The following is a 23,679-nucleotide window of genomic DNA, read 5'->3' as shown; positions in this document are numbered from 1 at the left end:
GTGTGGTTAATATATTTATGTAATATATTTGTGTGTGTGTGTGTGTGTTTGTAATATATTTATGTAAGTGTGTGTGTTTGTAATATATTTATGTATGTGTGTGTGTTTGTAATATATTTATGTATGTGTGTGTGTTTGTAATATATTTATACATATATATATATATATATATATAAATAAATATAAAATGGCAAATATACAACAGTTGGCAACAATTTCAACAATGACCAGTACTATCTACTAAAAAGTTAGGAAATCATATCCTGTAGCCGGTTTAATATTAAATTAGGTTTCTAGTCACTGTAGGGAAATTACTGAACCTTTGCACCTCACTGCTCCAATCTATGGTAGAAGGAAGAAGTAATCCATAAAAAAATATCACAAACTGATGGGCCAAAACAAAAAGATGTATGGAGATGTTGAAGTGGACTACTGAGAACAAGGAACAAAATTATGTATTATTGTTACTATACAAGAAGCTTGGACTTTCCAGACAGATATTTAAAAAGATTAAAACAGAAATTAGTGGAAAGAAAAATACCTGTACAAAGAAAGCTGTCGCTACAACTAAAAATAAATCATATTCCTTAATGCAACAGGTCAATGAAAAAACATTATCTAGATGAAGAAACATTGGGCTGCCTGGAAAAAGAAGCAAAAGAACTGAGAAAATACAAAGAAAATAAAAGTTTTTTTGAAAGGTATAAAAAAAGAAATATAAACATGGGAAATAAAAATATCTGGTTTGGTACAACACTGATGCAAAGAATAAACCCAATCAATATAAAAAATGCAGCTCCAAAAATATTTGGAAAGAAATACAGACAAAGCCCCCCAAACATGGAAAATTTCAGAACAAAACAATAAGATAGCAAAGGGGGAATGTAGCAAAGAAGATGAGTGAGGAGGAAATTGGACCACCTGTAAAATAAAGGTTTTAGTATGAAAATTCCAACACAGGTAGTGTTGCAACTTAAACCATGTAGGTCCTCTGATATAGAAGCAACAATTGGAGTGGGATGCATCTGCTTTGGAGCCTCCTGAAAGAAATTTGCATGAAAGTCCAGTTAATGTCGCACAGCAAGGGAAGGAAGAGGAAATTGACAAAACTGATGCAGATAATTTTGCAGTGTGATGGGCTAATGGGAACCTATGCAAAAAAAAAATAATAAGCAAATGAAGCAGGATGCATCTGAAGAAGATATGTCACAGGAAGATGTTCTGGAACTTTAGGTAGAAAACATGCAGGAAACACAGAGCAAAGGTAATGCGCTCAGTCTAGAAGGAAATGATCCAAGGGAAGACCCGCATGACTTTTGAGAGAGGTAGATTACAGAATGTAAATGAGACCCAAAATGTTAGAAGATTGGTAAAACAGATGAACACATTAATCAGAACTATTAAGAGAAATTAATATAAAAGAAATAAGGATACATTTTATTTGTTATTAGTTTAGCAAGTTAAATGTTACCACTAAAATAAATACCATAAGGAAACCTCAGAGAGAGAAAACAAAGCAATTAAGATAAGAAGTATCATTGTTGGACAACTACATAAAAGGGAACAGGGCAAAAATGCACAGAAGATAGATGTGGTAAAAGCAATGCACAGCACCATAACAGACCAGGATTTATCACACACTATTTTCGTAGGCAAGCACACTAGGCTAGCTGCACTTGTGGGCTATTTTTAAACCCAGCCAAACTCCCTTAAGGGTGAGAATTAAACCCTTTAACTTGTGTCTGTGAGGTAAACTCCTTAATTATTACCACTAAACCCCAATCCTTAGTTTAAATGCACTACGTAACTTCTGGCTAAAGGTATTACCATCTTTATACAAAGTTTTAGCCCCAGTTAAGAATTACTTATATGCACATCCCTTACAAACACTAAACTGGTGAACAGGAAAAATTATACTCTTACTTAAGAGTGAACCTGGAAGCCATCCTAAGAACTATAGGTTAAGAACATACATTACAAGGGCATACAAATCATATACTGGAAATTATGCAGACAATTGATAGTTATTGGAGAAAAAAATTAATTATGGCAATAGTACAAAAAGGTAATAAAAAGTCATAGGGAACTAAGGATCATTTGATGCTAAACAAAACTGTAAGAGTTGCAAAAGGGGGGTGGAATCTGTGTATGGCATTGAGAGATTACAAAAAAAGCATTTGACAGCATCCCACATCCATGAATAATAGAATGCTTACAGATGTACAACACACGCTCTACATAGCGGTGACTATGAAACAGTGGCAGTGACAAAGAGCAAATTATCATCCCAGGGATAAAAATTCAAAGACAGATATTCCAGCGTGATTCCTTGTTGCCTCTGCTGTTTTGTCCTTGACCCATTAAGATGCTTACTTAACAGATTAGGTTATGGTTACAGTTCTACTTTTATCAACAGACTGTGAGCAGTGTAGATCTATTATAATCTTCTCTCTGATACTCCTACTGATTCTTCTGCTGTGCACACTACTGGAACCCCCCCCCTTTGCTCCCATTTACTGTAACAAATATATGTACTTTTCCAAAGCTTGGTATTCATTTTATATTCTTATATTTTATTCTCCCATTTATTGTAACAAATATATACAGTTTCCCAAAGCTTTACATTTATATTTTATATTCTACTTCCCTGATGCTCTAATAAATCTGCTTTTGAATTCACACAGATAAACAGACACCTTTAGGTACTGACCGGGGCTAGCTAGTTGATTGTTTCTCTCTTCTCACAGCTTTCTCCAAGTCCTGGTCCATAGCCACCATCCCTTTTCTAGTTCTAACATAATTCTAGTGCAGGTTTCCTAGACCTGTCAAACCTGTTTTCTCAGCTTTCTCCAAGCCCTGGCTCTTAACCCTGCCCGCCCCCCCCCCCAGTCTCCTAACATAATCTTATTGTAAGCTTCGCAGCCCTGTCAATCCTGTCTATTCCCTCCCTCTTCCTTGAGAGTTTACTTATTCCTCCTCTGAGCTCAGGTGCCATCCTTAAATACTAAAAACCTCTACATGACTACACTTTTTTCTGTCTGTCCCACAGGCATCCCACAGTAGTGTGCACTTACTGCACGTCCCTTTCTAAAACCCGTAGCATAACTACATTATGTTCCTACTTCTCAGTGAAATGCAGATCCCCATTGGTGCATAAATAATAAAAACAAACAGAAAGGTAACATTCAAACCAAAACGATAGGCCTCCCTATTTCTGTAGTTGCTAACATTCTCACTGAAAGTCCCCAAACAGAAAACAGCTGCTCCTCCCGGAAGGTGCAACCCGCTCCGTTCGCCCTTCAGACTCACTCCGCTCCCCTACCCTGCCCTGAAGTCCCACCTGCCCCCACTACCTGTACTTTTATACATCCCCTGACTCCTCCCCACCCAACACCTCTCCAATCACAACACACCTAAGCCAAACCCCACCCACCTGTAGATCTACATCACCCCAAACATCTACCCCTCTTACAATGCTCTACATAACATCTCTTCCTATAACCCCATTTGCCCTACTAATCTCTCTCTTCTCTTACCTCTCTCACACTTTTTCTCAACCCTCGTCATACCTCTCGCACACACTCCACTACATCTTACCATCAAACTCACTTCCCATCCTACTCCTCCATCTCACATGAACTCTTTACCGCTAACCCAATCTATTTCTTCAAACCAAAACTGCTCCCAACCCCCCCCCCCATACTCCCCTCCTAAATGCAGTAGCAGAAAATCAGTACTCTTACACAACCCAAGCTACCTTTGCCCAACACACTGCCTCACTCTTCTACTCCAACACATCTCTCTCTCACTAGCCGGCGACATCCACCCCAACCCTCAACCCATCTCCAAAATCAATCTCACCAAACCCACCACTCAACCTACAAACTAAGTCCATTCACCTTACAACACTTAATGCACAAAGCCTAAAAAACAAAATCACTAACCTCCATGCCTGGCTCTCCCATAACCACTCTGACATTAAAGCAGTTTCTGAAACCTGGCTGAAAACCTACACAAAAGATAGCAAAATCCTAACACCAGGTTTTCAAATAATTTGCAATGACAAGAGCCCATAAAAAAGGAGGTGGAGTAGCAATAATCTACCCCACCTCCCATACCATAACTCCCTACTCCAATAAAATACCAACCTTTGCCAACGCTGAAATTATAATAGGTTTACTAAAAATAAACAACCACAAGTCCATATGTATCGATGCCCTCTTTATTCCCCCTGGTGATATCAAAATTCTTGAAAATATCCTGTCCTGGTTCTCCTCCAATATAAAAAATGAAACCTATACACTCAGTGATACCAACAGCAAATTGAATACTATTGACTGACACCATATCCCACACAATCAACCTGCACAACTTCTCCCAACTAATACAATCTCCAACCAGACCAAATAAAGATGGTACCATCATTGACTGGATCCTAACAACTCACCCAAACCTCATCACCAAAGCCAGAACATTACCCGATCCTTTCAGCGATCACCTACTAACCTTCACCGACCATCTCCCATCTCCACTGCATAAACACCACCACTACATCCAAACCTGCAACCTCTCCTCTTTCAAACCTCTAACTTTCTCCGAATGATTAAAGCATACTGACTGGTCCCCATAAAAACCCTTCCTCTAGATGATGCTGTTTCCTACTTTAACCACTCATTCCTATCCTTTCTCAACCAGAAAGCCCCCCCCCCCGAACCAAATGCATCAAAACCAATCCCCGCCCATGGTTAGCAAAAGATACTACACTCGCCTTGCACCAAAGGGACAAAAAATGGAAACAATATCAAAAACATAAAAACCCTAACATCCTCCTAGACTATAAGCAGCTATGAAACTCTGCAAGGAAACTAATAATTAAAGACAGCAAAGCCCACTACTCCAAACTCCAGTCCTTGCACTCAACAAATCCCCAAAGATTCTGGGACTCCATCTCATCCATGCTGCATCCTAGCAACAAAGAAACCCCCTGCCCAGACCCCACCCTCTCCAACCATTAAACAGCCAGCTCATTCTTCATAGACTGCATGGCTAAACTATCAGCCTCCTTCCCAACCCCCTCCTCCACCACCAATACACCCTCCTGCCCCAACCACCACCCCAGTCATCAACCTTCCTCCACATCCTTCTGCCTCAAGCCTATCCTCACAAGCTCTATAAAAAGGCTTCTCCTCAAACTCAAACCCTGTTGCAATGCACCCGACAGCCTTCCACCCATCTTCCTCAATCTGCAGACAGCATTGCCTGTCCCATCTCTAGTCTTATAAATAGATCCATACAAGAATCATACGTCCCTTCTATCTTGGCACCATGCTTACATCATCCCCCTCCACAAAGGTGGCAAAAATACTGATACCACCAACTTCAAGCCTATTGCCATCCTTTCCCCTCTTTCTAAAATACAAGAGAAAACAATACAAGCACAACTCAACTCATGGCACACCTAATACTAAATCTCCTCTACCCTACCCAACACGCCTTCTGCCCTGGCCACAGCACCATGACTGCCCTTCTTTCCTTTCTTGAAACCATAAACCTCGAACGCAACTCAGGCAATTTTGTATCCACACTATTCCTAGATCTGTCAAAGGCCTTTGACACCATCTCACACATCCTACTTATATCGCAACTCTCCACCCTACACCTCTCTCCCACCACCATTGCCTGGTTTTCCAGCTACTTGTTCAACTGCCAACAAGCTGTCCAATGGAAAACTTCAACCTCCCCCTTCCTTCCCACACCCACAGGTGTCCCACAAGGTTCTGTTCTTGGCCCTCTTCTCTTCAACTTATTCATTAACAACTTTCACCAATCCATCCCAGACTCATCATCCAACATACAGATGACTCAGCAATCTGCTCAGCCTCCCCCCCCCCCTCCAAGCTCCTAGCAAAAACCCAACTAGCCTTCTCCATAACAGAAACCTGGATGCAGTCTAACCATCTGGCACTAAATGCAAATACAACCAAACTCATTTTTTCCCCCTACCAAAACCTCCATTGACAAATACACATCCACCATACAGAGCCAAAACACTCCTTGAAATTGTTACTATCACCAAGCTTCCTGGCATCATTATTGAAGAACAACTAAAATTTGACACCCACATCCACAATCAAGAAAATCCACCAAAAGTTAGGTCTCTTCTACTGGCACAACAGCTTCCCAAGCCCCTCTACATGTCAAACTCTTGCATCTCTGGAATCCACCTTCCTACTCCCCTCCCTTATGCATGGTGCCCCTGTTTTCACCTATCTCCATATTGGCCTTTGGTCCAAACATCAATCCTGCTACCACAAGATCTCCAAATTAGCAACCAGTTCAAAAAACTCATCCCACCACTGCCACTCTCTTCTCACCCTCCACTGGCTTGAACTACCCAACTACCTCAGTTACCTACAACTCACCATTGCTCACAAGCACATCTTTAAACCTGCCAATTGTCCAGCTCTCACTCCTTCCTTAAAACCTTACATTCCCAACCGCTCACTCGGATCCAAAAAACAAAATCGCCTTCAGGACCACAAACCCGCACAACCTCCTGGCCATCTACTGCTGTCCCACTCCTTAGCTAAACAGTGGAACTCTATCCCCACACACCTACGCAACCTATCCATACAAATTTCAAATCTCAGCTACTCTCTCATCTTTCTTCCAAATGGGAATGCCCTTGCCATGCTCCAACTTAACCCCCCCATTCCACCTTACACTGACTCATCCAGCTACCTCTATTATTACTTCATCCCACCCAATCTTTTCCTACTAAAAACTAATTTTCTCTCTAATATCTATTGTACTATAATCTTCAATCTCAAATATACTACTACCCTCTCCATGCACAATAATTTTCTAACCTACTAATGGCTAGTAGCAATATACTTTGAAATGTTAAACCTACACGAGTTTATAACAAAAATATTCACTTTATGTAAATGTTGAAATTTCTGTAATGAATTATGTCTTTTCAGTTTTGTAACATTGTGACAAGCCAATTGCAAATATCATGGAGCTTATCTGTAAATCTTTAATTAGCTGTATGAACCATGTCCTTTTGTAACATGTGAAATGTAACTTGCAATTATTGTGGCGCTTTTCTCCCCAGACCTCCATTGAAAACGGGCTCTTCTTGGCCCAGTGGACTTCCCCGGTCATCAAACTTAAATAAATAAATAAATAACTCCCAGAAACCTACCTTATTTAAAAATAAAATCACGTGTATTTTTTTGTGGATGCCTTAACTGTACAGTTTATCAGATGAGGATTGAAAAGCACAACTACAAATGATTAAAACCTTCTCAGAAAATACAAGAATGGCATTTGGTCTTAAATGTGCAAAAGCAATATTTAAAAAAGGAAAGCTGCAGGAACAAGAAAATATCAACCTGGGACAGGGTTCTGACATAAAGGAACTTGAACAAGAGGGAGTGCATAAACACTTGGGGAATAGATGAAAGATCAGCAATAAAACATGAAATGAAAATAAGGCTCACTAAGGAATGTTTCAGAAAACAAACTACTATTATAAACTGCCCTGACATCTAGGAATAAAGTCCAAACTATAAATCAATTTGCTCTTACTGTTCACACTTAATTTTGGGGTGACTGACTGGTCTCCCAAAGCATTTAATCAAATAAACAAGAAAAATGCTTCATGTTTATCAAAAGATATATCAAAATAAGCACAAACCAGCATTACACATTCCTTACTTTAAAGAAGGTATGGGCCTTCTCGAAACTGACTATGTGTACAGATCTGTAATCATGGGACTGCATACATATCTGCTGATTTCATCAAATCCAAATACTGTGAAAGTTTTAAACAATGAGGAGATGTCTAAAATAATATCCTTGCTTAGTTTAACAAAAGCACATCGGAATAAAGCAGGAATGGAAATCAAACCAAAAGCAGACAAAAATCAGACCGCAACCGAAATGTGCCAAATTCAAAAGAAAGAATATAAGGAAAAGGCAAGAAGAAAAAAAATGGAAAGTCCATCAAGTATAGAGATCTTCTGGAACAACTTCATACTGACCAAGATTTGACGCAGGAATGGTTAAGAAGAGAGATGAACTTAAACCAAAAGATTAAAGGGTAACAATGGTGGACTGCGTACACATTGGTTTACAAGTCTACTGAAAACATGGAAGTAGAAGAAATGCAGATTCTATAAAACAGATATGGTATACAAGTCTACTGAAAACATGAAAGCAGCAGAAATGCAGATTCTATAAAACAGAACTGTAAATAGTTGTCGATTATTTTTTTGCTGGGTGTGATACAGTCACGGCAGAGGACCTGTGTGCTGAAAGGCACAATAAATGTGTCAAGACTACTGCACTGGGAATTTTATAAATACTACAATATAAAAGTAGCTGAAAAGCACTGCAAACATGAACCACAAAGCATTATAAAGAATGATGAAGTTTATACCACATGGGATCATCCATTATCAACAGTTCAAATAATAAATGCAAAAAAAACAGATATAGTAATGCATGAAAAAAGATGAAAGTAGTGTTTATCACTGAAACTTCTACACCCACTGGTTAGTGTCTTTACGTGCAGATGCACAGTCATAAAAACACCAGATTTGTAAGCATAAATGACAGCATGCAGAAGAATATGCAGTTCCAATAGTAGTAGGAGCAACAGGCCTAATATGTGCAACTCTATGCACACATTGTCGGTATGGAGAAGATCACTCTTAGCTAACGTCAAAGACTGAAGCAATACTAATTTCATGAACCCTAATCGTACCCTGACTTAGGAATGGGATTCATTCCATTCATGGTATTAGAAACCAAAAACACTTGAAAAAATTATGTCCATTCAGAATTAAAGTAACAGACTATAAAAGACTCATTGAAATGTACTATTAGCCTCTTTTTTCATTTAATCCTTGCTGCGCTGAGCAATGACAACCACTATTACCATTATGCAGTATGATGGCTATACAGAGTCACATCTAAGGTTAACAACGGCAATATGGTAACTAAATAGCTGCTATTTACTAGTTTCTATTTATTCTCCATCTTAACGGTAAGGGGTTTGGTGGCGGGTATTTATCATTGGATAATGGGTATTCAGTGTGTTTTTGTAATGTGAACTACCTCTTGCATGTCATAGGTGTTTGTTTTCTTTCCTATGTTATTCTCTGATACTGCTGTACCCATGTTATTTGCACTGCATTTCTCTCGTGAGTTGACATTTTAATTTAGTTTGGGCTGCATTTACATGGTCCTAAATAATGATAAAGTTTCTTTGAATTAATCTTTTGAATTATTCTACCATGCAAGACTGACACTGCAGTACTTCAATATAACTGCATATTGCCTTTCCCTTTGGCCTTTACTTTGTGGAAGACTCTGAGCTAAAATGGTCCTTGAACCAGTTCCCCTACCAGATAAACCAAAATAAAGTTTCTGACAGGTTACCTACAAGTGACCTCTGACCATTTTATATGGCAATATCTGATCCAGTTCTAGCTGAAAGAATAACTGTGTAATGCACTGCTGAGACGCATTTTAATATTAAATTCCTCATCTTGTGTACTACACAAAGTCTTCCAAAATCATGGAATAAGCTCCCGATTACTTTTACTTTCCTTACAAAACAATGTTGATTTAAATTTACACATACATACACACATGCAAACATAAATTTATTTATTTACTCTTTGCTAGTCTCACTAGGCCAGTATCCACTTTTCAAGGAAGAACAGAGATAGCATTCATATTGACCATGGGAAGTGTGGTCAGGGCACCAGAGAATTAAGGGGTAGATAGGCATACTCAGTGTACTTGAGTGAGTACATTTTTCCTACACCCGTCTTAAAAAAACTATCACTCAAGAAGTGCACAATGTTTAGGACTGGCTGGGCTAATGTTTACAGTATAGGGCTAAAAAAAGCATACTTATCCGATAACAATCCACCTCTAAAATTACCATTTTATGAATGCAAGGGGAAAACAACGTGCCTCTTTATTTTGTATACAGGGCCACAATTTTGAGATTTGAGCACACCTCTCAACTCTTCCCCGATTATGACTCAATTTTTATCTTTTCCTCTTAATCCCTCCAAAATGTGGGACTTTTGGAGAAAAGACTGTCAATTACACTTAAAGCTAGACTTCTTTTACTTAAGAAAATGTATGTTAATTCAGACAACTCAATGTAATAATAAGAAGTTTAAAACATTAACGTATGCCATATTACTGACTGACTGCTATCCTCAATGATTTATCCAAAAGTCAAAAAAGACACAAAGAATAATGCAAGACTTAATAAGAAAAAAAATAATGAGGAACAGTTAATCGATAAAAATGTCGCATCAGACACTACAGGACTTGAACATTTCGATAGACACCCCGTATACGTCTTTCAACCAAAACATTACTACATGTATGTACGTCATACGTTCTATAAAAAGTTAGAATGTGAATCATCAGCCATATATAGTTCCAAAAATCCTACGACACACTAATGATATTATTTTGAGTTGGACTACTGCTTACGGATTATTGGTGCTCATAGTTAGCAACAAACTGCTCAGTATTCGGACACTGGAATGGAGCCCAGCCGCTGCCATATCTCTCACATAATCAATGACATTCATTGTGCTTTGCTTTTATAGAAACACACAACAAATGAAATTATAAAAGAAAATCAAGCAACTCCCAAGCAGTAACTACACGGTGATTACAACAGCAATATTAAAAATGGCGCTCCTACGCGTTTATAAGAGGGTCCTTAAGGAAATATAAATAAATAAATAAAAATCATCATTTAGACCTGTCCAACAGATAGCCTGTTGTGTAAAAATGTGTTACATTGGTAAGCTTTAATAAAACACACATCAAATCTAGATCGTTTACTATAAGACCCTGCATTTTGAACAGCATTCGTTTCTAATTCCATACATCTGTTTTGAAGATATAGTGCTCTTTTTGAGACAATCAAAGGTATTCTGCTGCTTCCGGCCGGACAAATGCTCCAAGCGAGCATCCAAAGGTCCAGATACGCAGGCACATCGAGGGCAGTCCTGTTGCCTATGTTGCGCATGTGCAGGAAGCAATGTGAGCTCCTTGGAGCTGTACCACGGTACCGCAGTAGCAATAGCGCGGTCTAGCAGTGCCAAGTAGTTAAAAAAACGTTGTTACAACGGGGCCCCGGTAACAGGCTTGATGTCATCATTTTTATTTTTCTAATTTCATTGGTTTCTAGTCATTAATCATGACAGAACAGTCTGCTCTTCTTCTCAAGAAACAATTAGCAGGTAACTCGTAAGCACAGCTTGTTTCGGTGTTGTCACTTTGAACTTTCTGTTGTTTCTGTACCTTTGTTGTTTCTTTTTGGTTTGCACTGCTGGTAGATTGTAAATGTCCAGCTGTTGTATTGCTGCTCGAAAGTTCGGACGAGCCTAAGATTGTTTAATGTTGATTCCGCAATACTTTTTCCGTCACTTTAAAACTGTTATTTTAGAGTATTATTTTTGCGGTTTGTATGCTGTTTTTCATGATAGAAGTATGTTAAACCTTGAATCGCATAAGCCTATACACACATAAGTGGAGCGTCATACACTGATTTCTTATAAGGCTTCTCCCAAAACAAACTGAACTTGTTTTCCTGTATTGTGCTGTTACGCCGATTGAGTGATGTGCTTTGTAGAATTAAGGGAACAGTTTGTCTTTTAAAGAGCTGCGTTTTTGAAAACACTGTCATTGCATCCGTTTAGGAGTTTTCCTATGAACGAGTTGTTTGATTCAAAATTTGATTGGTTTAGATATGATGCTAAGTTAGCTAGTCTACAGGTGTTTGTTTCATCTAGCTGCATGCATACATTGATTGCAGTGGTAGCGTCTTCGTGAGAATTAGTACATCAGATAAAATACTGGATATGTCATTGTCGGGGTGAATGTCATCTGGTCCGACTTTGTCTCGCAAACTCACTTTGAGTGCAACACCTTTTGCGTTTTTACAAATAAAAGTGCATGGGTTGGTCGGAGTCGGCACAACAAAGTACATCTGTTAGAGACTTTGATTATCCTGCCAGATGTAGGAAATTAAATATGTATTTCCTCCACTGCACGTATTTTAGAAGAAAAGCAGTATTGGTGTACAAAGCATGTAATGATCTTTTACAGCCAATGTTTAACTTAACCATATGCAACAATACTACGACATTCAAGCACAAAAACTTTAATTTTGTTATTCCCAAGCGTCATTCTTCTAGGAGGAGTAAGTATATTACTATCGTTGGTCCAAAAATTTAGACTGCATCTTATTAACGTTCATTGTTAGTCTCAACCAAATTAATTTTAAGAAAGGTTTAGACAACTGTTTCAAGAATGAAACTTTTAACATAGACTTCATGGTGTCTGTTTTTAGAATGTCCTTTGGCCTGTAACACTGGATAGTAACCTACTGACTTATTAATTTTAAGTTCATTTCTAGTACATTTCTTAATGTCTTTGTAAAAGGTTGTAAATAAAATTAGGTTTGCTCGTCTTCACCCTTTGTTCTGGACCAGTTGAAAAAGATCCAATGGCAACAACAAAAAGTTGTTAACTTTTTAAAAGTTCTGACATAAACATTATTCCTTTCTTAAAAGTGGCTTCCCAGAAAATGGGGAAAATATTGAACATCTTTATTAAATTGTTGAATTTCAATTTGAGGTAGTACTTTGACAGAGTAGATATGGACATTTTTAACAATACTTAAACATTCAGAGTATCATTAAAGTAAGGGATCTATTTTTTACTTCTAATGAAAGAGATGGTTGCTTTGGAGAGAAGATGGGAGTGTAATATTCCAGATTGCATCTGGAACAGAGGACAGTTGTGTATTTTTCAGTGGTCTAAACACATTTTGTTTTCTGTACTAGAGGGGGGAACTCTTTTAGCAACGAAGGAGGGCCAAGCTCAAGAAGCATTGAAAACTGGAGAGATGGAGTGAGCACTTTTAGCCCTGTTCAGTAGTTGTCTTTGTGAATGACTCTCTTTATAGCAAGGTTTCTGTTGACAGACTTCCTAATCTTATTTAGTATAGTGGGGTCTGACAAGGAAGGGAGCTGGAGTAGGGTTGTGTAAAGCTGAGCATTATTGCTGGGCTGGGGAAGTGTTTTGGTTGTGTAAGTTTGAATTTAGACTCATGATGTGAGGTTTGTGGGTAAATTGGTGATAAAATGACTGCCATTGGCTGTCTGAGCAGTTGAATTTGTAACATTAAATGGCACTTTGTCTGAGGAATAAGTCTGGGTTTAGTGACTGACTGCAGTTGGTTGATCCTTGCTTTCATTGGCAGAGAAGGGCTGGGTGGGCATTTGTGACTTGCCTGTCTGTTATATGCACGTCCAATATCTGTAACATAGAAGTAGTTGTTACATATCGGTCTCTCCTGATGTTGGGTCTCATTTGTCCTCTTAATGAGAGGTAGAGGAGGAAGGGGCATACGAGAAATATGAACAATTTGCTTCTTCCTGATTTTGGTGAATAAGCTTTGCATTAATTTGGATTTGGCAGTTGGGGTATAGGGTTAAGACTGTGAGCTGCAGTTTGTATGGGACAGGGTTTGATTCCCTCAGCCTTCAGTTGCTTACTGTATGACTGTGAGCAAATCATTTAACCAGGCATTACTCCCAGGTCACCCCTGAAAGAGACTGTCCAGTGGACCTAACTAGTTAAGTTGGGGTGTTGGTGGTGGTGTAATTAGTAGTAGTTGACAACCCACAGCCTTCAAAAGTCAGTCTTCTCTGAATTGCCATTGAGGATTTGTGGCCACATTTGCTTTCCCAGTGCTTTGGCCTGCGCATTTTTGTTTAGTTCACAATACAATAAATTAATAAATCTGTAGACCCTCTTCATACACTACCCAGGCCAAAGTGGTAAGAACGACAAAAACAGTCATATCAAAAGTACAAGCTGAATTTGTAGAACAAGTGTTTTATTCAGTATCCATATGTATAGTTGTTTACATATATTATACATGGTGTACCCCTTTAACTGTACTATTTATTGTGTACAAACTATATATGCATGCATGGTACTTTTTTTTTTTTTTTTTTTTTTTTTTTGCCAAAAATTTCTGAATGAGTAGGCAATATATCAGCTCAGTTTGCAACAAAGTAATAGTCTAGCAAGATTAGCTATCCTTCATGACTGTAAATGCACATAGACTTGAAGCACAGAGGTATATGTTAATTTAGGTAAGATCTGTAAAACAAATATATTGGGTTGGGAGGGTGGCCTAATGGTTAAGGTGTTTGCCTTACAAACACAAAGTGCAGGGTTTGAGTTTCACAAGGGATAATTGGCTAGGTGTAAAATGATTCACAAGGGCAATTAGCCTAGCACTAATCTATGAACCTGTATGGATTCTTTTTGAGTGTATTATCTCCCTTAGTTTGACTGATAATATCTGGGATATTTCAGTGGGCTGGCGTAGGTTTATTAAAAGCTGATCAGTAATGGGAAAGTTTGAAAGAAGGACCTAAGTTAAAGAAGTTCTCCAGAGCCTTAAGTGTGTACAAGATTGTTCTGTGCAAGCCAACTTGTATTGCAGAAGTGTATGGTATCTGTCATGCGGTAATGTAAACATGTTTGGGGGTACTGATACTCTTGCTGAGATGGGACACCAATTTACTTAATATGATGCAGTGATGATCAATTCTATTGTCCAGATGAATGAGTCCCAATAGTTTTTCTGTTTGTACTAGAGAAGTATTCTTATAAGAAAAAATGCAGTGATTGGGTGGTTATATTCAAGCCAGGGTATTAAACAAATTAAGAGCAATTTATCTTGCTTTACTAGGTTTAACATTAACCTTTTGCTTTTGTTAAACATAAAATTCTGTGGCTTTGACCCCCCCCCCCCCCTTTGTTTTGCATGAGGCTGGTAAGGACTAATGGCTCTCTATTGTCAATGTTGTCACATCTTTGTGCTTCTGTGGCCCATGTCCCACAGTTTAAAGTTTTATACTTCTACCATGTTTGAACCATATGGATCCTCTATGGTCAGATCATAGGCCTTTGTATAACAAAATGAGTTTGTTCAGAAAATGGCATTTGCAGTTTTGATGACTATTCTGCAAAAAAAAAATTGGCTCAAGGTATTTGGTTTATAGGAACTCTGATATAACTGGTAGGTGGATGGGAATGTGCCAAGTACTCTAAATGTTCTGTTCTCCAGGTAAATGCAAGAGGAGAATATAGGTATATCAATTAAGTATAACATTCTGGAAGCCTTTGGTGTGCTGTAAAACTGGATACCTTGATAAGGTAGGCTTAAATGCTTTGTAAGCTCAGATTTTGTTTAACCAGCAAAATATAAATGTGCTGTACTTCAAAAACTGTGTTGCTTGCAGGAGTCCATACTCCTCAAGATGATATGTTGTATGGGCTAACATATTTTTTTTTTTTTTTTTTTTCAGGAATCCTTTAACATAGAAGGTAATACAATAATTGTGTACAATTTACAGCTACCATCCATGGATTCATTTTGTGGTTGCTTCCAGACTGCAAGAATAATCCCAGTAGATATGATAAATGTAACCATATAGCGTAGTAGAATCTCACTCTACAGGTGTTTTCAGGCTATAATGAAATTTTAGCGTATAATCCACGAGTGATAGTTTTTGCACACATGGAATAGCCATTGGATATTGAGTGTCATACATCCCAAACCATGTTGGATATTGATATAATCTATCGTCATTTATTTCCCATTGGTTGAAATAGCCCTTGGGGAATGCATTGTGATTGAAATGCATGATAAAGCTAAAGTGGAGAGAGCTTATTCTGAAATTTGTTAGACCTGCAAACTTATAAAACTAGTTAAAAATTAGCTTTGTCAGATACAGTAAACTCTCAGTTAACTGGAATTCAAGCAACCAGAAAAACAAAATCAAAGAAATGCAGTACATTTTTCATGTGTTGCACTCCTTCCCCCTGCAGAAACATACCTTACCTTACGTTTTTAGGTTTTTTAGAGTTTTAAAAAGGAAGTCGAGAATAAAGTCCCTCGCTCCCCAATCTAAGAACAAGTTTACAGAAACAATACTTTTTTATTTTTGTAAATACTTGAGTTTTAGTGTGTGTGTGTGGGGGCAAATTCCCAATGATGACCAATTGTTTTTCCCTGTGGAAAAACTTCAATTAAATGGCTGTTTGCAGAGAGGTTTCGACAAAGTGTGTTTGCTGAATAGTGATTCAACGATTTGGGTTTTCGATGAGATATAGACCCGTACAACTTTAACTATCTGAGTAACCTTGTTCCTGATTTTGTTCTAGTTTCTTTTTGCATATCTTTGTCTGTCAGTGTGAAGGACACTGCAGCCATTAGGTATGGTTGTTTTAATCAGTAATGCTACCTTTTTTGTCTTTTTTTTTTTTTTTCCTCCAATTACAGTATCTTGTTTTTTATTGCTACTTAATGAGCTGGTACTGATGATCCAACCTGTTTTATTACTTCATTGTCTGTCTGTGTGGTTCTTGTTCCCAGTTGCATTGTTCGCCCTGCCATAAGTACATTACTTTCAGACACAAAGTGTACATGCATTTCTGTTTTTGTACACCAGAAGTTGCATTTGTCTATCTCCTGAGTTTTGTATTTAGGCATTCGCATCTGCCACGTCTCAGCCATGCATGCCAAATATTGATTTTGCATGGTTTATTCAGTAAGTTTGTGAGTTTATCTTAGTATTACAGCTTTTATTTTCATCTGATTTTTTTCCAAATTTTCTTTTTAAAATTTTGCACCCATCCCCCTTGCTGTCCACTCCTACTTAATGGCTTCTTTGCCTTCATACAGTGACCTATTTGTTCTTGCTCTTTTTGGGGATGGTAGCTGGGCCACAGGATGGGAAAGAGTCTCATGACCCAGTGTCACCCGCAGCAGGACAGCAAATGTGACCATCCTCTTCCAGGGCAAGAATCCTAAGACCGATATTAGTTTGACATCTTGGTGCTCTGGATCACCTTGAGACAGTTTCAGGTCTTTTCGGGAATATAAAACTAATGAAGATGAAACAAAAGCTACAACTGGTAAGCTATGTACCCAAATAAAAAAAAAAAATTGATCCAGTAATATCCATTTTTATGGGAGCATGATAAAATGAAGTATTTAGGAGTATGGATTTAAAAATGGTTATGTTGTGGATACGTGGGAAAAGACTAAACAAAAAATACAAAAACTGAGAAACTGAAACCTCTTGTTTATGGATGGCAAGATACAAGCAATGAAAATACACAAGTTAGACATTTTTTTTCAACCAGTGGAGAAGTTGTGGACAGTGAGAGATGAATTTTACCTGGGGGGGCAAGGTCCAGTAGGATATGTTTTGATATTTCCAATACAACAAGTTGGTTTAAGTTTGCTTGATTTGAAGGGATATTTTAGAGCTACACAGTTAAGGCTGATATATGGAACACAAAAGACGAAAGCTATAATTCAATAATTCAAAATGGAAAGGGATGATGATGCCGGGGGGGGGGGGTCAAGAAATAAAGATGGATTTTGGATGCAGATGTTTAAGGAGAATTTATTTAGTTGGTTATTGACATTTGGTAACTGGGGAAAGTCCAACGGGGGCAGAAACCCATTTTCAGGAGAAGCCTGGGGAGAAACTCCAACAGTGATTAAAAAAAATGACAATGGCAGTAAAGGTATAACATCAAATTGTAAACAGCATTGTATAGATGTGAGAGATACAATAGGAGGTAAAGAATGTACATACTTAATTACATTTTGGGTAGAAATGAACGTCATGTAAAATTTTACAACTTTTGTTCTGCATGATAGCATAGTCAGTTTAGTCACTAGTGTGACACTATTTTCATAGTTTAAATTTACTGTCATGTCATTATACCCAAATTTAAGTTTTGAAATGTGTAACATTTTTTGTAATTATGGAGGAAAACTGACTTGGATAATATTTACAGAGCCATTGTTTCTACTGTTGCTCCACTTCTTAAAGGTTTCTAAAATAATTGTTCTATGACATTATTCAAAACTCATGTGTTTGACATAAGATAACCTGTGCCCTGACACCTTCCATAGCTATCCACCACATACAATGTTCTTGGGAAGTACTGTAAACATTTTGCACCAAAATTCCTTATCTACAAACTTTAACATATTTGTAGCAGAAGCTTCACTCCACATCATGCCTACTTTGATTTAGTAGGCTTCAATGATACAGGTAATGGAAAGAAGGGAGAGAGGTTACAGGATGAACAGTTGGGTGGTGGTTGCCAAAATTGTAAACTATTTTCTTATGTAAAAAGTGGTTTTGACTGTGTTTTTTAATTTCAAAGCAGTGGAGTTACAGGCCAAGTAAGGTAGACTAACAGTAGTTGGAAAGCAATATGACTGATTAGGCTTTGCCGAAACTTGAGCTTGGAATTGACTGGTACTGAGACTGAAATATAGCGTCCGGGGTAAAGTTAAAATTTCAGATAATGTGGGAGAGGGCAGTTAATTGAACAGAGCAAATTAATAGCCCTAATTTTAGAGCAGCCTGTCTTTATTTGGATAGGGGTCTAAAAATAGCATCATAGTTAAGGAGAACGGTAAGATTAAGATATAGTTTGTGTGATAGAATGGGCAGTAATTGTAGAGTGGCTCATATAGGGCGTTGTGTAGTCAAAAGGAGACAATCTTGATGGATAGGATATTAATAGTACAGAAGAGGTAAGATGGTTTGGTAGTGTAATAAAATTGTAGAGTGTTTTTGTGGGGCATGGGTATTTTAGAACTTTCTTGAGTAGTTAAAGAACATATTTGAGTATGGATGACTCAAGCTGACCTGGTTAATTACTCCTGCTGGGAAAGTACAAGTGTTAATGGTTGCATATTTATCAAAGTTTAGATTGGGATCTAAATTAATGCCGACGTACTTTTAGTTTTAAGTTGGTTGGTTGGGAGGAACCACAGATATCGGTAAGAAATAACAGGAGGAACAGCTCAGAATTTGGCAAGGATGCTGAAGATCACTGCACTTGATTTATTGGTATTAACTTCGAGGCTGAAGATATAAAACTGCACATCAATTTAGGTGGGTAGTTTTTGTAGGTCTTACTGGGTAGTATATGAAAGAGCAACTACATAGTATTAGAAAGTCATTTGTGTGCAGGTTGAGTTTGGGGTTGTGGCAAGATTAGAAGGTTATGTGATTAGAAGGTTATGTGCATGAACTTAAGTTTGGAGGGCACCAGAGGTGGAAATACCCAAGCTGATGTGCTGTTGCTATAATGAACCGGATAGGATCTGTTAATAAGGTAATCGCCAATTCCTTTAGTGGCATAGCTAGAGAAAGGAAGCTAGTGCAGTTTTATATTTGCTATATAGATATAAAGTGTGTGTGTAATGTATAGTACTTCCACCACTCTCCTTGCTTTTACCAATTCAGTTGCACAATCCAGAGACAATAACAAACTAGTCTCTTGCATATTCCTGGACTTATCCAAGGCATTTGATACTCTCATCCTTTCATTTCTAAACTAACAGAACTTAATCTGTCCCCATCCACTATCTCTTGGTAAAGCAGCTAACTGTCCAATAGGCAACAATCTGTTAGATGCCTTTCTACACTGTCCCTTCCTCTGCCACTCACCACAGGTGTACCCCAAAGCTCTATCTTAGGACCTCTTCTATTCAACATTTTTACTAACCGTCTTTATAAATCCTGCCCCAACTCAACTCTCATCCAATATGTGGACGATTCTACAGTCATCACCTCCTCTGATTATTTCTTAGGCCTGCTTTCCAAAACCCAGTAAACTTTCACAAATATTGAGATCTGGCTAACCAATAACCAGCCAATACTCAATGCTAAGAAAACTAAACTACTTCTATTTTTCCCTAAATCACACACTCATAACATCTCAGCCTTTACTATCATCTTTTTAGATAACACCACTGTCAATGTTGAATCCCATACCAAACTACTAGGGGTCATAATTGATGATAAACTAAAGTTCGACCTTCATATAAATTACTGCATCAAAAATACTCACCAAAAGCTTGGCTTACTATACCGTAATAAAAGATGCCTCACACCAGTGGCAAGACTGTTACTCTCTCTTGCTTATCTTCTACATTGTCTCTTCTATGGCTCCCAAATCCACACTAACCTACAGGCAACACTACTGAATAAGATGGAAAATGCATATCACAAAATAGCTAGATTTGCTGCCAACACTCAACCTAATTCCATCACTAGCTTTGAAAACACTGAATTGGCTTGAGTTCCCCAATCAACTTAATATTATCCACTCCGTCTTCTACAAACCCTCCTTCTGCCCTATCATTTCCAACATCGTAAAATGCTACCTCTTAACCAGAAAACTTAGAAGCACCAACTAAAACCTTCTTGACATCTATAAACCTAAAAAATCAATTGGTGAAACCCTCTACAACTGTTTTCCTCTATCCAATGGAATAAGCTACCTTTAACGGTCAGATCTATTATACACCGCCTCCCATTTAAAATTGCCCTAAAAGTCCACTTTACAAATATCTGGACTTGCTCCTGTACACAATCACTGTGAACCAAATCACCTGACCTTCTTTGCATACATCCCCTTCTCAATTTATATGCAATTCTTGCTACAGAACTCTTAACTCCTATCACTCAATTTCTCCACTACTCATATTCACCTCTCTCCCTTCCTTTCCCACTTAGCTTTTCTCAGATTTCACTTTCTTACTACTACTCACTTTTCTTATTTGCAAATAAAAAAAAAACTCTAATTTTCCGTCTTTTTATCCATAGCTATACTTATTCTATCAGCTGCTCTTTTTCTCAACTTCCCCTCTGCTTCTGGTTAGTGATGTACATGCTTTTGCCTGTACAAACTAAGATTTGATATACACTACTATACTCTTCTTTAAACTCCGAGTTAATTGTCATTACTTCCCCTCTATATGGTGAAGTCCTTATGTATTGGAGATATATGAAAGACTTTTAATGTTTGGTTTTATTGCCTTTTTTGTAAATAACGCCTTTAAACTCATGTTACAGTTGTGAATCCAACTTATAATGCATGTTTATATTACCTCATGCATACTGTATTGTTTGTAGACATTTTTAATGTGTATTTAATATTTCTCCCTGGGCCTCTGCTGAAAACGGGCGCAAGCTCAAACAGACGTGTGTGTGTATGTGTGTGTGTGTATATATATATATATATATATATATATATATATATATATATATATATATATAAGCTCAAACAGACATGTGTGTGTGTGTGTGTGTGTGTATATATAATATATATATAAGCTCAAACAGACGTGTGTGTGTGTGTGTGTGTATATATATATATATATATATATATATATATATATATATATATATATATATATTATATATATATGTATATATATATATATATATATATTTATATATATATATATATATATATATATATATATATATATGTGTGTGTGTGTGTGTGTGTGTGTGTGTGTGTGTGTATATATGTATATATATATATATATATATATATATATATATATATATATATATCTATATATATATATATATATATATATATATCTATATCTATATATATATCTGTGTGTGTGTGTGTGTGTGTGTGTGTGTGTATATATATATATATATATATATGTGTGTGTGTGTGTGTGTGTGTGTGTGTGTGTGTGTGTGTGTGTGTGTATGTATATATATATATATATATATATATATATCACCATCCACAGGTCAAGATTTTTCTTGAACAGAGCCAGCGAGGTGCTCTGCCTCACATGGACCGGGATTTTATTCCACAGCATAAGGAGTCTCTGAGTGATAAATCTACCCTCCAGCACGTCCTGTTTATATTCGTGCTAAGGTTTAAGTCGCTTGCTCTAGTGGTTTTGTTGGATTTGGATTTTCTGAGGTGGAGCATGTCCATTAATTCCAGGTTAGACATGGCCTTGTATGTCAGGCACATGTCACCTCTGAGCAGACGGTATGCGACTGAATAGAGCTGGAGATTCTTCAATCTGGCAGCATATGACAGATTTTGGAGTCCCTTTATCCTTTTGGTGAGGAACTTTTGGGGTCTCTCCAATTGCTGCAGATGTCGGGTGAGATGCATCCCGAATGGGGCATTGTACTCTATCATTGGTCTGATAAGTGAAGAGTACAGGGGAACAATGACCTCACTAGATCTGGATGTGAATCCCTTCATGATCAGGTGGGCAATGTAGAAGGTCTTTCTAACCACTTTAGCAGCGTGAGTGTCAAAATAAAGGCCACTGTCAACCTGGGTCCCCAGGTCCCTGATAACCTCTTCTGTGCTTAGTGGATTGCCGCCTATATGGTAGCTTGGGGTTACCTTGTTTTTCCCGAAGGGTATGACTATACATTTTTTGGCGTTTAACTTCAGGCCATGGCTCTGGCAGCAGCTATCTGTTTCCGTGAATCCTTTCTGAAGGACATCCGTGTTCGATGCACTTTCCACTATGGCGCCCAGTTTGCAGTCGTCTGCAAACTTTGTCAGCCAAAGTCCTCCCATGTTGGCCTGTACTTCTGAGAAGTAGATGCCGAACAATAGGGGGCCAAGGACCGAGCCCTGTGGGACACCACTTGTGACCGGCTTGGAGTCTGACATAGCGCCAGCAACTCTAACCCTGTGGGTTCTGTCCTTAAGCCAGTTTGCAACCCATCTTGTGACATATGGGTTTACATTTAAGCTGGTAAGTTTTTCTACAATACCCGAGTGGGATATTGTGTCGAAAGCCTTTGCAAGGTCAAGGTAGGCTGTATGGACTGCCTTTCCCTCATCAATGGCCTTGGTGACTGTTTTGAAGAAGTCGACCAAGTTCGAAAGGCATGATCTGCCCTTGACTAAGCCAAACTGGGTCAGGTCCAATGTCTGAAAGTCCCCTATATCTTTGTTTATGAGCTCCATTATGATCCTCTCCATAGCTTTGCAGACTAGACTTGTTAAGCTTATGGGGCGGGAATTACCAGGGTCCGTAAAGGCACCGCCTTTGTGGAGTGGGACCACAGTTGCCGTACGCCACTCCTTGGGCACGTATCCTGTGGTAAGGCTGAGATTAAACAGCTGCCTTATGTGCGGGTTTAATTCCTCATTGTGCTCATGTGGCACACAGCCGGGGACACCATCCGGTCCCGTTGATGCTGTGTTTTTAGCTTTAGAGAGAGCAGCTTTCATCTGCGCATTTGAGATGTCTGGGAGGCTACACTCTGCTGGGATAGTTATCTCTCCTTTGGGGGGGGGGTGAAGTTTGCACTGAACCTGTCTGCCAGTATGTTTGCAATGTCTGTGGGTTCAGTGATTTTTTTGTATCATTTTGGACTAATTCTGAGCATATCTGGGAGTTTCCACCCAGGTTCCTAACATAGCTGAAAAAGGCCTTATGATTGTCCTTTGAATCCATGGCAATTCTTCTCTCAAAATTGGCCTTAGTTGATTTTATGAGTGCTGGTATTTTTTTACTAATAATGATCAGGGGTGACTTCCCTTTTATGGATTTTATTCCATCATGTAATAGCTTTCTCCTCTTATTGTAAAGTTTGTTAATGGCTGGGGTCCACCAGACTGGACATTTGCCCTTTGTGGAAAGAGTCTTGGTTTTATTTGGGATTGCCTGATCCATGCAGTCCTGGAGGTGTTCATAGAAGGCATTTGTAA

The 23,679-nt window shown here is 38.2% G+C and overlaps 2 protein-coding genes across 2 annotated transcripts in view; one reads left to right on the top strand and one right to left on the bottom strand.

Moving 5' to 3' along the window:
* Window positions 1-10,641, bottom strand: part of ANAPC7 (anaphase promoting complex subunit 7) — a 1,515,510-nt gene extending 1,504,869 nt beyond the window's left edge. Inside the window, exon 1 of the mRNA XM_044068647.1 lies at window positions 10,531-10,641. Coding sequence (XP_043924582.1) covers window positions 10,531-10,631 — 101 coding nt within the window. The 5' untranslated portion in view covers window positions 10,632-10,641. The remainder of the gene's footprint in view (window positions 1-10,530) is intronic.
* A 412-nt stretch (window positions 10,642-11,053) lies between these two features.
* The window catches only part of LOC122800277 (ubiquitin-conjugating enzyme E2 G1-like), a 478,581-nt gene continuing 465,955 nt past the window's right edge, over window positions 11,054-23,679 (top strand). The window contains exon 1 of the mRNA XM_044069764.1: window positions 11,054-11,291. Within this exon, the coding sequence (XP_043925699.1) occupies window positions 11,249-11,291 (43 nt within the window). The 5' untranslated portion in view covers window positions 11,054-11,248. The remainder of the gene's footprint in view (window positions 11,292-23,679) is intronic.

Source organism: Protopterus annectens, chromosome 4.part0 (genome assembly GCF_019279795.1).
Source record: "Protopterus annectens isolate FY-2018-M chromosome 4.part0, PAN1.0, whole genome shotgun sequence".
In the NCBI taxonomy this organism is placed as follows: Eukaryota; Metazoa; Chordata; order Ceratodontiformes; family Protopteridae; genus Protopterus; species Protopterus annectens.
Note: the sequence above shows the minus strand (reverse complement) of the source record. Positions and strands in the feature narration are given on the sequence as shown.